General features: G+C 48.1%; 2 protein-coding genes across 7 annotated transcripts in view; one reads left to right on the top strand and one right to left on the bottom strand.

Annotated features, from left to right (window-relative positions):
• LAMB3 (laminin subunit beta 3) overlaps nucleotides 1–1,083 on the top strand; it is a 69,412-nt gene extending 68,329 nt beyond the window's left edge. For all 4 annotated transcript variants that reach the window (XM_074564756.1, XM_074564755.1, XM_074564754.1 and 1 more), the window contains one exon: nucleotides 24–1,083. In XM_074564756.1, the coding sequence (XP_074420857.1) occupies nucleotides 24–160 (137 nt within the window). In that variant the 3' untranslated portion in view covers nucleotides 161–1,083. The remainder of the gene's footprint in view (nucleotides 1–23) is intronic.
• On the bottom strand, nucleotides 891–16,875 carry CAMK1G (calcium/calmodulin dependent protein kinase IG). 3 transcript variants are annotated; one of them, XM_074564758.1, is made up of 13 exons: nucleotides 16,218–16,875; nucleotides 11,678–11,795; nucleotides 8,732–8,860; nucleotides 8,294–8,368; nucleotides 7,409–7,547; nucleotides 7,149–7,272; nucleotides 6,503–6,578; nucleotides 5,822–5,934; nucleotides 4,847–4,925; nucleotides 4,335–4,422; nucleotides 3,154–3,581; nucleotides 2,516–2,646; nucleotides 891–1,533 (listed from the first exon to the last, which is right to left on the bottom strand). In XM_074564758.1, exons 1-12 carry the CDS (start codon nucleotides 16,747–16,749, stop codon nucleotides 2,553–2,555), a joined length of 1,995 nt encoding a protein of 664 aa, XP_074420859.1. In that variant the 5' UTR covers nucleotides 16,750–16,875; the 3' UTR covers nucleotides 891–1,533; nucleotides 2,516–2,552. The 3 variants fall into 3 exon arrangements, with proteins under 3 accessions (XP_074420859.1, XP_074420860.1, XP_074420861.1); XM_074564759.1 differs by having other exon boundaries at nucleotides 2,516–2,586; XM_074564760.1 differs by having other exon boundaries at nucleotides 2,516–2,649; nucleotides 16,218–16,558.
• Between the last annotated feature and the right edge of the window lie 752 nt (nucleotides 16,876–17,627).

Below are 17,627 nucleotides of genomic sequence, written 5' to 3'. Positions count from 1 at the left end.
CCTTTCCTGCGCTCTCTCCTCAGCTTTAGAGACGGAGATTCAGGAAAGCAACAAGGCTTTGATGTCCAAGTCGGCCAGGCTGTCGGGCCTGGAGGAGCGGGTGGGAAGGATCCGGGACGCCATCAACAAGCAAGTCGCCTACTACGAGAGCTGCTCCTGAGCGAGCTGCCCGCGCTCCAACGGCACTGTCTTCCTCCTCTGCAGGCACTGACTTCTGTATTTATTCCCGTTTTCTGGCTGGAGTTCTCATGTGCCTAATGTCTCTATTTTTAGCAAATTGAGTTTCTGTACCTCTGGAAAAGAGCTGCACTGAGCCAAAGGAGCAGCCCCCTGGAGAGGGCTAACCTCGCTTGGACTGGCTGAAGCTGCCCGGTGTTGGAGGAAAAAGGGGGAGAGACATCAGTCTTCCATTGCAAATGAAGACATCCACAAAGCTGCTATTTCCAGAGGGGTTTATAAACCGAGACATTATTTCTTGTTCTTGTTTTAGCCAATTCAAGCTTTTAGCGGAACTTCACTGTTCAAATTAAAACCCTCATGTGGGGCCTTTTAAAACTTTTTATCTATGCTGCAGTTATCCTTAAAACTTGTCGTGGCTTCAGTACTTCCCTCCTAGATCTTTGAGAACTGGATCACAGAAATGGAATTTTATCTCTATCATATCTATATAATATAGCTATATTTATGCAAGTAAGAGAAACGTGATCTCATACTCAAAGGTGAAGTCAAATGTCTTGTTTGACTTTCTGCCATGATCTGCTTATTTACCATGTCACACTTCGCCAGAAAAATACCAGGGGGAGCAGGTCTGCAGATGCACAGGGAATGCTTTAGAAGGGACTTAATAGACCGTTTCCACATTAAATTTCTATGAATAACCAACAGGCTCTTTACAAAACAAAACTCAGCTTTATTAAGCAAGTATTTATTGTGCAATTACAGACTTGAAAGCAGAGAATTTAGTCCTTGCTGTGATTATTATCAGACATACGGAGGTTGCTAGCAGGCTGTCTCTCCTTTCATAGCTGAAGTGAGAACTGTGCAGCCCGGGCAGCTGGTTGATGCTGAACTTCAGAGTGCCGAAGCCTGGGGCTAATCAAAATCCAAGGAGTGGATGGGATGCAGATTGTGAAAATAACTGAGCTGCCACTGAGTAAAACTCTGCATGGCTTTGGTTTATAGGCTTGATGTTGTGCAGTGTACTTATTATGCATTGGACAGCTAAACAGTATACAGAAAACAAAAGCTTACAGCACCGAGCGATGTTGTATGGATAATATACACTGAATATGCTAGCAGTAGCCTCAGACTTTCCCTTGCTAAAGTGCCTTCTCCCAGCTTTAACGATCCAGAGACACCCCGAGGTCACTGCATTGATGGATTCCTGGGACTAACGTGCTGCTGTCACCAGTCGGTCGCTGCTCAGAGACGCTGCTGCCCACCTGCTGCTGGCGGGACACAGCCTCCTTTCTTGCTTGCGCTGTTGATGTCTGGCTTTGAAGTGCAGAAAAGAGTAAAACAGCCCTTCTGTTTCTGCAAGAGAGAGAATTTCAGTTGAGGATTGAACTTTGTTTCACTAGACTGCCGCTTTCAAAACGTGCTCTGTTAATAACCGGGAGCTTGGGGGTTAGGAACAGCTTAGATCCCTTTGTGTGCCTTATTTATAAAGGGTTATTGGAATGGACCTTTTTGGAGCCTATAGTAGATCTTACTTGCATTTGTCTCTTCTATTAATCCTTTGTATATTACAGTTCTGTTCATATAATCTCATCAGTAGAGAGTGTCATGAAAGATGATAGGATGTAGCTCGCTTTATGTAGCTTTTGTGCACTGTGCTCGCGTATGCTCACCTTTGAGGAGCATTCTTTATTGCAGGATCTCATAGCAGTACTTCTTACTGCTCATACACAGTATGGTGCAAATGCTAACAGTTTAGCTGGTCCCGAATTAATCTGAGCTGTGGTCAAACAGGGTGAAATTTTCACGATTGTACTCTGCTCACCTACAAAACGAACATCTCCATGTTCTGCTCTGGTAATGAAGCCACTAAAACTGACCTGCCTGGACCGAACCTGGGAAGGGGAATGGCCCTTCGGGCTGCAGAGATGCCCTGTCTACGCTTTGCCATGGACCAGCAGCCTGTTGTCAGCCCCTTGCTCATGGGCAGAGCTGAGACCCAGCTGAAAAGCCCTAATCCCAGCTGATGAAGCTGTTTGGTTCCAGTGTGGTTCCCAGTGAGCAGCTTTGAATAACTGTAGAGTTTGATAGGCCGGGTCCATGCTTGGCTTCCCTTCACACGCTCCTCGGGCAACCCTGGCGTAGTTGTAAAGGTTGGATTCAGAGTCACTGCACTGTCCTTAATGGAAGCTGAAAGGTTAAGGCTGCTTCTATTGCAAAAAACCCTGCAAGTCAATTTATTTCATGTACAATCGCTTTGCTATTTGTGCCTTTCCCTTTTTCATGCCATAATGGGATTAATTAAAAGCAGCTAGTGATTGGATTGCGGAGCACTTACCGCTGGCAATGCGGGGAGCCCCGTGGCTGCCTCCTCATCACATGACCAAACAAACTCCAGTTTGCCCAGTGCTGCAGTGAGAAGAGTGTTTACTTGTTTTCATTGCAACAAGACCTTCTGATTTGAAATGACTGCTTGGAAATGGAAGAATCGGAAGAGAAACAAGAAAAAAGAGAAATAGCAATATTTACGATCATTCTGTGGGTGAATTGAAAATGGGGTTTTAATATAAAGAACATCAGCTGCTGAAAGCAAAGCAGAGCTGGGTGCGAGTCAACGCTGCAGCAAAGGCAGGGTCTGGTCACTCGGCACCAGCTGAGCAATTGGCATCAGCAGCTTTAACCACAGGTAATTTCTGGAGTCCATGGAGTGTGGGAGCTGAGCACTGCTGCCTCAGCCCGCTGCAGGCTTTGCCACGCGGCCTCAGCAACGTGCCTCACCTGATGCTCCCACACGCATGGAAGAGACTTGGCTGGGCACGGCTGCCCAGCCGCTCAGAACGTTTGCTTCTGGCCGTATTCCTCCCTCCTTTCTGTCTCCACCTGGGGCTGGCAACTCATGTGCCAGGTCACTCCTTCCAGGGATGGTTACTCCCATATAATTTGTTGTAAATTATGGCTAATGACTTGGATACCTACTGGGATTTTGCAGATTTTTTAAGCAGCACCGTCTCAGAGCAGAAGGACGCCTTTGTTTTCTCGTGCCCCATGCAGGCTGGGCTGCAGCCGCAGGACGTTCTGCTCGGCGGGCTGTGGTTCTCCGGCAGGACCAGGCTGCTGCCCGTGGGCAGTGCTGCGTTCTCCGAGTGGCTTTGCAGCTCTCCCTCTCTCATTCCTGTGCCTTGTTCCAGCTGAGAGGGAGGGTTTGGGCAGCCCCGCGTGGGGACCAGAGCTTGGGACGTGTCCTGGTCGTCGTTTGGCGTTGCTGGCCGGCTGGCCACCATGGGTGTGTTGGGTCTGGATGCCTCCAAGACTTGTATAACGGGGAGGGTGCTTTCGGCTGCTGCGTGACCGTTCATGTGGAGCTTCTTCATATGGTGCACAACGGCTGCAGCGTTGAAGGCTTGCTGGGGAAGGAGAGAAAAACCCCACGGTGAGCACGGAGCGATGCCAGGCTGGGCGGGTGCTGGGGGACGAAGGGACTGTCCCCCCTTAGGGCGGGCAGTGCCGTGCTGGGCAGCACCCACTGTCTGTCTGCACAGTGTGTGGAAAGTGGGATGTGCTCCTTCCTGGCATAAACACCGCGGTTTCCAGTGAGTGCAAACTGCAGATGCTTTGGAAGATGACAACCACTTCTACAGGAGGCAATCGGGGAACAGCTGTAAATTACCCCGCAGTGAGAAATGGAGACTAAAACTGAATTTTGAATGTATTTAAAATGCTGTCGTACACGTGGTTCCTATGGCATTCCTCTCGCCGCCTAAATTCTTACTAAAACACTTGGTATAAATGAAGTACCAATTTGTCTTCAAGACTGAAAAGAGGAAAAGCTGGATTAAGCTCGCAAAAAGATCTGCTGACGGAGCACCAATTTCCCTCTCTTGGTGTAAAGGCAATAATCATTTCCCCCTCCCCTTTTCTTTCTTGGCGAGCCCACTCTAGCGCTCTGTTTGTGGTAAATCTACTAGTCTGCATTGCAGCAGGGAATATTGGTCCAATCATACTATAAACAGTAAGGGCGTGCAGTTTTCAGGCAGCCTTTGGAGGATCCCGGCTTTCGGCTGCTTCCCCACCCAGCTGAAGCCTCGCGCGTTGCTGGATGGCAGCAACTGGCGTTTGTCAGTGAAATGGCTCGAGGCTCCCACCAGCAAACCACTTACCCTCCATTTGCTCTTTGCAAAGTTTTTCTGAATCTGAGCGCTGACAGATGGGTATATGTCACGGTGAAGGGCTGTATTTCCATTAATCCTGCAGATGGGGAGAGAAGAAAATGGGCTCGTAGGCAGATGGCATTTGTAAGGCATTCCACATTTTGGAGGCAACTAACTGCTTTGTACGTTCAATCAGCAATAATTAAACCCCAAGGAAAAACAGCAACAAAATGTAACACAAACACACACTTCAAAGCCTGGGGAAGCTCAGGATGGGATTTCATCTTTGCCTCTGTTTATGGAGGCAAATATGCACAAATTGCATCTTTAATTATTCATCATTTTCTTTCTTCGCACATAAAAAAGAAACACCCAGGGCCATGCAGAGGCAGACGGTGACATTAGTAACAGGGGTTGGGGAAACACCCCTGCTCTCGGCTACCACTGGGCGTGTGGAGCGAGCCCAGGGGCTGGTGAAGCCCTGTTGCCACCGGCTACTGCCGGGGCCCTGGTCCTCTCACCATGGGTGCCGCAGGGCTTCTTCACAGGTAAACCTCGCGTTCGGGTTTTTCTCCAGTAAGTGTCTGATGAAATCCTTGGCTGTTTGCGGGGGGAGGAGAAGCAGAGAGAAAAGGTTATTTTCTCCTTGTTCCAAGATACAATCCTAACAGGACACGGCAAACGCTGGTGGGTAAACACGGCAAAGGTCAGCCCCGAGGAGGAGGTGTTTGTACCGCTCCATCGCTCCCTTAAAGGGAGACGTTTGTTGTGAAGGGCCCCAGGTGAAAAAATGTTAACTGGGGATGTGCCAACCTTAACGCTTAGATTATGTGAATTTGAGTTGAATAATTCAGCTAAAAAATAACTCTAAAATAACCATCAGAAAGTGCAAACAGAGCAGATTTAGAAGTTGCCCTAAAGAGCACTTGTATCCCTCCATTTATCTTTTTTTTTTTTTTTTTTTTCAGGGAGGATTGCAGCATTTGTCATTAAGTCCTAACAAACCTCCTGCTAGTTTTGTTTGTGTATATAGAAGATCGATGTTTAAAATACGCTGCCAAGATGCTGCCTTCAGTACGCTCTGGGCAGGCAAGCTCCACGAGCGGGTGAGTTTGGTGGAAGGGCACAAAGGTGGCTGATGCGGCGGGCCGTGTTGCTGTAAGGAAATGTGATGTGATGGGGAAAAAAGCAAAGGGGAAAAGAAAAAAGAAAAAAACCCCAACTCCCCCAAAAACCAAAAATGGGGTGAAAAAACCCTGAAGTTCTTCTGCTTCCAAGGGAAACCGAAGCCCACTCTGAGGTCACTAATTGTTTGTGGAAATCAGAGTTAGGGTAACAGGCTTCAGCCGCCATGCTGCGTTATGGGCAGGATGTGAAGTGCCAGGATGGGGGGTGCCTGGGGGCTCGGCTGGTGCAGGATCGTGCCCGCGGGTCGCAGGGATCAGGATTGCAGCTGGTGGGAGGGAGCGCTGTGGTTCCCAGCGCCAGGGCTGTACCTGACTCAGAGATATCGTCCCAAAACGGAGACTCAAACTCATAGTAGCCTTCCTTAATCTTTTCAAACAGTTTGGATTCGGTCTCTTCGTAGAAAGGAGGGTACCCGCACAGCCTGGAACAGAGCAGAAAGCAGCGGTTCCTTCAGCGTTGCCGGCCACGTTGGCACCGGCTCCTCCGCAGCCCGGCCAGGCTGGGCGCGCATGGGCAGCACGAGTGAGAGAGTAACGGGCCGCTCTGTCCACCCTTCTGTCCCTCACATCTAAGAGTGTTGGTAAAGCTGCAGAAAAGAGTTAAAAACTTAACTGCAGCAGCGAAAGGACAAAGCCACAGCTGGTACGTAGCTGCATCGTGTGGGAGGAAATGAAACAAAAAGTACTGAGGAAGATTGAATGGTATTTGTAGGCAACTGGAAAAAAACAAAGCATAGAATGAGGCACATAATAGAGAAAATGTGATTCCTTTTATCTCCGCTCCACTACTTGATTCCCCATATCCCTTTCATTGCTACGGTCGAGTGAGGCCGTGCAAAGGAAGAACACACCACTGCTGTATTCCCGCAGCAAAGTGGGAGGTCTGGTATCGCCTCCGCTGGCACGGCCGCTCTGCGGAGGTGTGTGAGGCGATGGAGGAGTTGGGAAACTCATGGCAAAAGAAGTGGGATGCTCTTTGCTCTTACTCACAGGATGTAGGTGATGACTCCAATGGACCAGCAGTCGACGGCTTTGCTGTATGGTTTCTGGGCGAGGACCTCGGGGGCTGCAGAACAGCAAAACCAAATGAAAATTCTAAGCAATAGTAAATTATCCAGTACTGGGAAGAGCAGTAGTTTCTTGTACACTTGGTCTCTGAGGTGCCAGTGCAGAGAATCAGCCCAAACCAGCCCCATTTACCGCTTGGATTGGTCTGTGCTTTTAGCGTCTGCTTTATGCCGTTGAATAGAAAGAACCGCTGACAATTTCTGCCTGCATCCTGAGGTTTTAACCAGGAACTGTGGATCAAGCTAATGCAGTCTAGTGGGCGTTAAACAAAATCCCATTGTGTTAAAATCATTTGTGTAATTTTTCAACAAATACATGACTAACACTGAATTATATTGCTCTTAAAATTATCCTGTTCTTTGTACTTTTAAACATTATGGGATTTTGCAGCCTCTACACTCATTTCTAATCTGGTCTTCATGTGGTCCACGCAGTGCATCTGTGAGTAGCATGTTGTTAATACGTAATTATGTATTTTTTTTCTTTCTGCTAGGCAAAGTACTGTACATGCACAACCTTCTTCCCAGACAGTACACCCGCACAAGCCCATTCCTGATCCTCGGCTTACCAACGTATCCTGGAGTCCCACAGGCGGTGGACATGATGCCGTTCTGTTCCATTTTAGACAAGCCAAAGTCCGTGATCATGATTTTGGAGTTCTCTTCGGGAGTAAGGTAAAGAAGGTTTTCAGGCTGTGAACACAGAGTGGTCAGAGGTTGAAATTTGAGGTGGAAAAATGGAAAGGAACAACGGAAAGTCACGGGGCAGAGCAGGTAAAGCCTGTGGTGGTGCCAGCTCCCCGCGGCACTGCTGGTGCTGAGGGCTCACCTTCAAGTCGCGGTGAACTATCCCGTTTTCGTGGAGGTACTTCACTGCTGTCAGGACCTGGTGGATCACCACGCTCGCATCTTTCTCGGTGTAAACTCCTCGTTCCAAGATTCGGTCAAATAGCTCTCCCCCAGATACCCTGTGGAAACGGTAGTTTAGAAAGAAGACGACTGAAAAGAAAATTAAACAAAGCTTCTTATGCTTTCCCGTACAAGGCAAGATAACTTTCTGGTCCTTTTACAACTCCACCTACAGCAGAACCCTTCCTTGGGCAGCAGTTTTTGTGAGGCTGAGAGGCCGATGGACACTCTTGAGTGCAATTTCAGGGTACCAGGAAGCATTACTGGTAAACCTAGGGAATTTGGGTAAGGTTACGAGGCAGCTCCCGGCAGGTCTGAGCCACAGGCGTCCAGCGCCACGGGCAGGATGGCCTCCAGGCTCTGCTGCACCAGTGGATCTATGTTTTTCTGTGATTGCTTCCTTTAGCTAAATCTGCAAGTTAGCAGTAGCAGCCGGGCACAGCTGACATGTTGCCCATTTTCATTTCTAGAAATCCTGCATGGCACAGCTTTAATTAGAAATACTTCTGTCTCTGCCCTGCTAAACTGTGATGAATTAATTTGCATAAATAGATCCTAATCTTGGTTTAAAAACTTCCTGCTAAAAGGAGAATGGGCCAAGACAGCATAAGAAGTGTCGCCGTTAGTTCAAGCCATGCGGCTCTCGCCTCGTTAGCGAGAGGTGTTGAAGGGCCCCTGTGTGTGCCGCCGGTAATGTGCGGGTGCTGTGCTCCCGTGTGCAGGTGCTGAGATGCAGTGCATCGCCCTGGTCCTGCCGCTCCTCGTCCTCTGTGGCCCCCAAAGAAGCGGCTCTGCTGATACTTACAGCTGCATGACCAGGTAGAAGTGGGTTGTGCTCTCGTAAATATCTTCTAAAGTCACGATGTTTTCGTGCTTTATTCTGCAAAGATAAATGCGGGTCAGAAACAAACTTAGCAAGGACAAAGTGGCTTTTCAAGTGGAAAACCCACCAGTCGTCTTGCTTTAATCACCAGTGAGAGCTCCCTGGGCTGTTCCATGGCTGATCTCCCTCGCCCTGCGTGGCAGAGGACCGTTGATGCTGTGGCAAACTCCCTTCGGAGCACCAGGCATCAGCAGCGGAGGACCAGACCAGAAGAAACTTTACTAATTTACTAATTCACAGTAATATTTATATATTCTTTAAAAAGAAATACTTATTTCCTTATATTATTTTTACTGTAGAGCCACACGCCTTGGGAAAGGACTTTTGTTCTACACTACATTACAGTGTACACGCACTCACTTTTTCAGCACTGCTATTTCATTCTCCAGGCTGCTCTCCCTGATGAGAGGAGACTTCTTGATGCATTTCAGAGCAAAAAGCTTGCCAGTGCTTCTTTGCTTCACCAGGAAAACTTCTGAAAAGGCACCTCTGTGCGGAGAGGAGAAAAAGTTGTGTTTCAGCAGATGCTGCTGCTGTGAACTGGAAGGATAATTACAGAGAGAAAGGCAAAAGCAAGAAAAAGCAGTATGATAGTAATTTAAGTGGATGCTGATTGTAAAGCTAGAACTACATCTCCAGCAGCCCCAAACTTAGGACATTCAATGCAAGATTATGCAATATGTAGAAAACCCCTCACAACTTTCTCAGTTTTCTCTGTTTGTAGAGAAAAGGTTATTTTTGCATAGTTCATTATGAAGATGTGTTGAGGTAGTGGACAAAAAAGATGCCCGCAATGAAATTAAATCGCATTCTTCAGGACCATCTGTAAAGATGATCAAGTGTTTTACTCCCACCTGTGCCAGGCGATGGGTGATTCCGTGATTCTGTGGGTGCAGGAGGAGGCACGGTCTGCGGTCTCGCAGCTCGCTGCCTTTCAAGGAACCTTTGCCCTTGAATCCGTTGGGAGTGGGGGATTTCCCCGGGCTAACGCCAGCCCAGCCGAGGGGCTGTATCGATAACACCTCGTGAACGGGGCAGGCTGCAGCTCGGGGGCTCCCTGGGGTCAACAACCCCCAGGGAAAGATCAGCAGCCTCCACTCTAATGGGGCCAAATTCCTGCTTAATACAAATTGTGTTTCCTCAAAGGCCCCATCATCTTAAAGTCTTCACTTTCCCTGGTCAGCATTGCCCTGACGACTGAGACAGCCCAACTGCAGCGAGGAGAGCCCAGTTATGTTGCAGTTTGGGTATATCAACCAACGTTCTGTATATCTAAAGTGCAAAATAACTGGATAACCTCAGTTAATATTTTCATTCAGCATCTCATGGCTTTTCCTTTCTGCAAAATAACTGGATAACCTCAGTTAATATTTTCATTCAGCATCTCATGGCTTTTCCTTTCTGCAGAGCGTGCCAATGCCTGCGTACCCTGTGCCAATGAGTGTCTCGTACATCCCCGACAAGGTGAACCCCAGTGCAGCCATGAGCAGGTATTTATAACATGCCTAAAGCTCACAATCCTGTTAAAGGTTTGTCTTGGGCAGCTGAACACGTGTCTCGGGGTAGTGACAGTGCACACTTTGCCAGGCCAGTCCTCAATAATCCTCATCAAACCAGCAACAGATGAACTGATGGCAGTTAAATGGAACCTGCCACTGAGTCCGCAAAGCCCTGCAGGGAGGAAGGTGAGCACCGTGGAAGCACCTTCTTGGTTGGGATGCTGTTGTAGCAAACCCAATAAACAAGGGCAGAAAACCTCCTATAATCCATTAAACAAAGAATCCAGCGTACTGTGCAGATAGATTGGCTGAGCACGGAGCCGTACCCATCTGGCATGCGGCGCTTGCTCGTGTGTCTTCGTTAGCGAGCAGCAGCTGGTGATGACGCAGGGGCAGCGGGAGCCGAAGGCAGCTCCTTGCTCAGCTCAGCCTTCCTCCTCCTCCTCTATGGGACCCTGGGTGCTGCCGAAACAACGTGCAAGGCTGTGAGGAACTGGGCTCTGCCAGGACCAGTTCCTAGCAAGGATGAGGGATTCCTTTTAAAAAAAACTCAAAGAAAAAACCCCATAGATTTTTGGGAAGGCATCCCAACAGATGAATTTGAATCTTTGTTTCACTCTATAAATTGCCTGCAATGGTCTTTTCTGGCCCAAAAAGCAGTCGGTGTTGGGACCTTTTCCTTGTTTCACACATTGTTCTCCTTCCATCCATTTGAGCTCTGAAGGCTGTTTCATGGAAATGCCTTTCAAGTTCCTGAGAGCCCTCAGGGAATAGGCAGGGACGTCCTCACCACGTCCCTAATCCAACAGTTGTGGATGCTGGGGGAAGGCGATAGTAAGTTTCCAGGTCGTTTTAGGTCCCAGATCTTCATTTATATTCTTCGGGTAGCTGAAGTGGTGCATGTGGAAAAAATCCCAATTTCTAATGCTAAATTTTCCTATTAATGTAATAGTAGGAAATGAACAACCTACAAATCAGATGCTGGGGCATCTGTTCTATATATCTGTCCCAAACAGTTTATAATAATTATGCCCCTTATTAAAAAATGATGAATCAACAAGTTGGCTAGGAGAGAACAAAGCTTTCTAACCTCATCCCTTTGGAGAAAGCTGCTGGATAATTTAAATAAATCCTGAGGCTGACCAGGAACATGATAATTTAAAATGTTGCCCAGCTCTGGAGTAGCTGGTTTTTTGGGAGCTCTGCTATGGGTTCTAAAGTCACAGAAAATTTGATTGTGATGGAACTCACTGGTGGAGGTAATTCAATTCCTCCTCCACCACCTTGGAAATGTTTTCTTGTCTCATTCGCATGAATAGGCAAATTAAGCTGTTAACTCCCAGGGAAGTATTGTACAGCTTGAACATCCTTGCTCTTGTTTTATCCCTCAACTGAAGCAGGGTTTATGAGCTAAATATGTGACTTATTATTAGAATACCTCTCCCAGAGCCATCCCTTGACCTTGCTTGACCTTGTAGCAGCAGCAGACCACTGCGCTCAGCGGGAAAAGAGCAAAAACTGAACCGAGCTGCCGCGCAGGCTTCGAGGGAAGGAGGAAAGGGCAGAGCTGCCCCGGAGCCGGCTGCGGGGCTGGTGGGAAGGAGCTGCTTCGGTGCCGCTTGGCAGCGGGAGCCATGAATCACAGCTCCAGCAGTGATGGAGCGCCCACCCCTCACCTCAGGATGGCTGCCTGACTCGGGAGGAGATGTTCTCTTGTGATGTTGGCCAGTGCCAGGGAGTCGCTGCCCTGGGCTGGGGAGCCGGTATCTAGAGGTGGCTCTGTCTGGAGAGCAGCTCTGGTACTTACGATCCCAGGGCCTCCATGAAAATGAATGTTTTTCGGATGTTGGTCGTCTGTTTCTTCCAGGAGCTGCTGTCGTCCTCTTCCTTGCGACCCATCTCCTCCAGAGTGGAAGCAGGGAATGCTGTGAGGAAGAGGAGGAGGAGAGAGGTGACTGATGTGACACGTGCTCGCATGAAGAATGCGACTACCCTGAGCTAGCTGGACTCAGGACGCCGTGAATGGGGTTTGCTTGATCAGAGGAGCCAGACTTTTCAGATATGTGAAACTGGCTGCTGCTTTTGCTGCTCACAGCCGTTAGTGCTGACCATGTCCCTGCCACTACGTCCCGCTCCAGCCGTCAGTGCAGCCAAATACCAGATCAGCTGGGTAGGAGCTGGTGACCATATGGTAATACTCTCTCGTCAGTATACTCATTTAGCGCATGTTGGCAATTACAAATGTTTACATTGTGCTTCATATTTATATGCTGAATGGTTGCTAATTTTAACTAAAGCATCCATGAGTTAATAGATTAGAAGTTAGGTACAACCAGTGATGGAGATGGATTATAGTTGAGCTGCTTTATCGCTCAAATAATAAATAAAGAGCTCATGACTGCGGGGAGGGGAATCGATATAAACCATTTTGTTGATCTGTCTTGTACAGTTTGCGCTGCTGTCGTCTTTAATTTTTAACTGACAGATTGCTTTTGCTCTGAGTCATAACCTTCCCATTGCCTTTTTCTCTCAGGGCTGTGATGCCCCCGCGCTGGCTGCTGGGATGGCGAAGGGGTGCCCTGCCCTGATGGGGTGTCGGTGCTGCAGCCAAGGAGCAAGCGGTGCCCCCCTGCAGCCCCCCCACGGCGTGTGGAGGCGAGAGCAGGTCTCCAAAAAGGCCGGTTTCTGGAGTCACCCCCTCTCTGCGGGGCAACGGCTGAGCGCGTGTTCTCGGCGTTGGAGGATGGAACTGCAGGAGATCTGGTTTGTTGGGACTCCCGGCTGATCCCTGTGTCTGAAACACGCGTCGCCGCTCACGGGCGGCTTGACCTTGGCCAGGTCCCAGTCCCCAATCTCCCCTCGCTGCTAAGCTCTTTAGAGCACAGGCTGCGTGGCTCCGTGCTCCTGCAGAGGGTGACACTGTCAGCCTGGGGGAGCTCGCCGCAGCGGAGGGGGAATTAGAGCTTGCACAAGGTGTGAAATGTTATACAAGCATCTAAGCGCTCTTAATAAGATCAGATCTAACATTACAGAACTGGAAGTACGCTGGAAGGTGAAAAAGAAGCCCTGACACTAGAAAAAAAATAATCAAAAAATGTGACTTGTCCACACTATCAGGATAGAAAAGAAATGGACTGAAAATATCCCCCAGCAGCAGGGGCTTGGGTGCCGCCCTCGGCACGTGGAGCATCCCCTCGGCACGTGGAGCATCGCGCTTCCCGAGAGCAGGAACGGCTGCCCCACGGGCTGTGAGACACAGCTGAGCCTTCGAAAGACAACGCACAGTCTTTTGCGTAGAAGTAAGTGTTTGGAAAAGACAGAAGTATTAAAGCAGAGAAAAAGCTGAAAGATGTTGTTTCATGACAGACAGCTCAGATATTGAATTCCTCCTGAACCTAGTTTATCTCCTTAATTAGCACAGTTTCAGGGTTTTGAGCTCCTTGACACAATTTTTTTAAAGGTTAATTTAACATTATTGAAAACAAAATTGACTCAGTTGTAAACAATTGAAGACTTCAGTCTTTAAAGCCACCAAAGGCCAGCGTGCACTTGGCCTTTGTTTACCTTCTGGATTCTGATGCGTGTGTAACTCCTAGAAATATAACTCCTTATAAAACCCAGACACATCCTGCTGTTTAAAATCAGTGAAGATGAAAAGTTCTTCACAAAAACGCTGATCAGTTAGTAGAAGCCTTTCTGCCAATATTTTGAGCCCCCAAATGAAGTTTGCGTTCGCAGTAACCTGCCCATCCCCCCCCAGTCTCTACAGAACTGGAACGTCACAAAAAGAGGATTCCCAGCAGAGACGCCCAGGTGCTGGCGGAAGGTGAGTTTTATCCACTTTAACCAAATCTCCAATGCATGGTGCCAGCGTGGTGGTGAATGACGGGTAAAATTCAGATGACCTCTCCGTTTCTTTTCCAGCCTACTGTCAAACAAAGAATATGAAGGGGGGAAAAAAAAAAAAAAAGTAGGTCAGCCTGGCCCCAGGGACAAAGAGTATTTTAGTCCCCGTTCCTGCGCAGCCCCTGTGCTGAAGCGCGGCCCAGTTGGCACAAGCTCTTTGGGGGCAGCCCAGAAATCCCTCCTGGGGAGGCTGGACCACACTACCGGCACCGGGGCAGAGGTGGCCGTCCCTGCCGCGGGGAGGTGACAGCGGAACCGTGTACACTCGCTTCTGTGAATTTGGCCCATTCGAGCACAAGTGTCAAATTTGCCCAACATTTGCTCATTTCCCTTAGTATTCTCACGTTTTATTCCTTACAAATTCAACAAGTCTGTTTTTAAAATGGATTTTGCTTCCAAAGGAAGGTAGTATCGTGTTTTCTTTAGTCTCCTGTGAATCATCTGTTCATCTTATAGTTCCTCCTTCTGTCACTCTCTGCGTACGGCATTTGCTTTCGCTGCTGTCTGGGGGAAGGGCTGGATGAATAGCTCTGACTCCCTACACGTGTATTTGATTTCCTGCTTTCTCAGTTTTTCTGTGCCATCATGAGCAAGTCATTTCCTGCCTCCCCTCGCCTTTCTGCGAGGAAGGGGATAAGTGCTGCTATTTTGAGAGCAAAATAACGAAATGTTTGAATTGCCTGAAATGTAAAGCTGCATATGTGCTCGGGTGATGAATACTTGCCCACCTTCCTCGCGTTGGATCACATTATTCTCGGTTCGTTTTTCTCTTTTGGTCCAGGGGGAAGCGTTTGCACAGGGGCTTGGTGCAGGACGGGTTTATGGGATTATGGGACCTGTGACTTTCCTGGGGCAGGCTCTGGGAATTGTCTTTGCTTTGTCTCTCAATCTGGTTAAGCCACTTGTTGCACCTCGCAGCAGTTTGCGAGAGTGCAATGTTTGATAGATTTGTTGTCTCGTTTTTGCTATTTATTCAGGCTCTGGTCCAACAACGTCCTGACCTTTCTCGGTGCTGGTGCACAGCGTATGGGTAAACAGGGTTTAACGTATCTCCTCCCCTAGTTGAAGAAGCTTTACTTTCCCCAGGAATAGAAAGCATCATCACAGAAGTTGGGCAAACAGGTCTGCGCTTGGACTGGCAGGTTTTCCTGCCGTACGATGTGTCCATCTGCGCGCTTCCATCACACCGCTGCCATGCTTCGTTTGTCAGACCCATCCTGACACCCCGTGCAATGTGCATCATCCCCTGCCTCGGTGACACATCTTCCAGCCACAGCAGTGGGATGCACGGATAGACTACACCCAACGCACACTTGAAAAATGCACTATTCTAAGCACCTAACCTCGAGAAGGGTCAGTGCTCGCCCTTTTGTCCATCCACCTTTTGACATTGCAAGAACAACCGTGTGTTAAGATGGCATACTAAAATGGAAATGCTCATTGATTAATGTAGGTAAAGACCTTCAGAAGTGAAAGTGAAGTACATAACTCTGCTTTAATTTGTTTAGCCTCCTTCTCCTCCATCATAACAAATTAAGCAACACGCAGGACTTCAGCCTGATGAGTATATGCTGAAAGTAGTGAGTAGCTTCAATATTAATGTCTAACCTTTGGGCTCTTCTACAGACTCAGTCAATAAACGTGACTGCTGCTGTAGTCCGTCTGATCCAGCAAATGACACATTGCTTAGAATGTAATGAGTGTTGTTATGACCTTGCTTAAATATTTCCCGAAGAAATTTGTTCCGCTTTTATATCTCGCAGTAACAAATCCATCTGCAGACAGACACTCTGCTTCTGAATGGATATACTGCATTAGCAAAATTATTGTAAGACATGATTAATAGTCTTGTGACAAAGTTACATGTGGAGGGGGAAGATGCATGCCGCTTTCATGATTTTGCCTTTAGATTTAGAAGTTTACAGAAAAAAGAATACAAGAATACAAAGTTGAAGGGTTTTGCTTAAAAAATACACCAAAACAAGCAATGTGCATGTGAATGAATTAACTGCCAGGCCAGCCTCTGTGTTCAGGGACAAAAGAACAAGAAATTGAAAACATGAGCTCGCCATTAAAAACAAATCCACATTAAATGTCTTGTATTCATCCCTTCGCTCCATCGATTCAAAAGCAGTGCGTTAACTTAGCAGTCCTTGATCAACACTTGCAAAATCACAATTTTCATTACAGATATTTGATTCTTTAAAATACTTTTCTAGTAAAATGTCAGAAGGCAGCTTTCTATGAAATTGCTAAATATAACATGAGTGCTGTAGGATACCAGACCGACAGCCTGCGCAGAGAGGTCCTCCTGTATTTTCCTGTTACTAGATAAAATTCAGTTTAAAGAAAAGAACAGGTTAGCCAGAATCCCACCTGCTTTGCTGCACAGAAGAGACAGGAAAAGCAAATGGCTATTGAGGGAATAATATTTTGCTTACCCAAGTCAGCACAAACAAAGCAACTCCCGCTGGCTGCTGCTCCGGCTCGGCTCCCGCCGTCTGCGGGGATTAGAGCCCGCGCGGGGCGGCGATGGCTGCGCCGTGACGGTAACCAGGCAGCGCCTGGCGGGGACTCCGCTGCCACGGGCAGGAGGTGGCCGTGGGTGTGCGTGTGCCTGACTCGGCGCTGGCGATGCCCGCACCGCACCTGGCAGCGCCGACGCGGGAACCCGCCGCTCGGCCGGCAGCAGTGGATGGAGCTGCCGGGGGAAAGGGTGCACGGAGCGCAGCGGCACCGCTCCCCGCCAGTGCCCGATTTAGTATCGACATATTCCTGCGTGGAATGCAAATGTAATTTGCCTGAATCAAACAAGGTATTAAGAACGGCCCCGTTTTCTCCTGTGTGGCGCTGGGAGGTCTGTGGGGCTGCGGAGCGTGGAGCGGGACAGCACCGGGACGGGGTGTCCCAGGGGGATGCTCGGCCCCCCAGCCCTCTCCTCTCCAGTGTGGGGAAGGGGATGCTCTCCACCATTTTTTAGATGGCACAAAACTGTGGGGAAAAATCATTGCAGCAGAGATTAATCTCCGTCGCCAGAGTTTTGGACTATTTTAAACCATGCAATGGCTCTATTTTGACTTTCAAAACCTCTGTGTGTGTGCCTTCCCAAGAAGCGCAGCACATATGAATATAGGAAATATTAATAATTCTTGGAATCATTTCTGTAGTGTAGGATTTTTAGAGATGGCAATAACAACTTTACTGACTGCACTCTCAGTTGATTTACACTGCCATCTAGAATAATGCATGAAAAAAGTACCTATCATTGTGAAGTTCAGTTTTATATCAGGAATAAATCAACTCTGAGGCAATACTAGAAAATTACATTATTTTTCTTAATATTTTTTTCTTCAGTAGCTTAGTTCCAAGGTGAAGGCTCTTTGATATTCTTCATTTCTTTGCCCCCGGTGCCCAGCCCGGGGCTGCTCTGCCCACCGTGCCTCGGGACAGAGCTGGAGTGAGAAAGGTGCTGGGCACTTCTGCCTCTTGCTTTTCTGTTCCCATCCAATTAATTCCACTTTTAAAACATAAAACCAATATAATGCCTTCAGTATTATTGTCTTCCTCATATTCAGTTCTTGCTCATTTCTTATTATTGTATAAGATTTTGGGTTTTCTTCTTAACTTCCTCTAGAGTTCTTTTACTTTCTCAAAAGCTGTCACCAGTCATATTCTAACTAGAAATTTAATAGCTGCTGTTAAAACTTGTGTTGTCAGATAACACAGACGTGAAGGACAGCCTGGAGCAGGGAGGGCGTTTTAAGAGAGATTCAGTTGAAGGAACCACTGTACCCGCAGCAGAGCCCAGTGCCACCCGCAGGCGCTGGCGGGGTGGCCGGGGGACGTGGGAA

The sequence above is a fragment of the Larus michahellis genome, chromosome 21, assembly GCF_964199755.1.
Source record: "Larus michahellis chromosome 21, bLarMic1.1, whole genome shotgun sequence".
Classification (NCBI taxonomy): domain Eukaryota; kingdom Metazoa; phylum Chordata; class Aves; order Charadriiformes; family Laridae; genus Larus; species Larus michahellis.
This window is presented reverse-complemented; position numbering and strand designations above follow the sequence as displayed.

Excerpts from the sequence above, each read along its gene's own strand:
- CAMK1G (XM_074564758.1), bottom strand. The coding sequence starts at position 16,749 with ATGGTGGAGAGCATCCCCTTCCCCACACTGGAGAGGAGAGGGCTGGGG. Across the intron at positions 7,548-8,293 it reads TTCTACCTGGTCATGCAGCT|GGTATCTGGGGGAGAGCTAT; the intron begins GTAAGTATCAGC and ends CCGTTTCCACAG. Across the intron at positions 6,579-7,148 it reads TGGGACTCCAGGATACGTTG|CCCCCGAGGTCCTCGCCCAG; the intron begins GTAAGCCGAGGA and ends GCTGTTCTGCAG.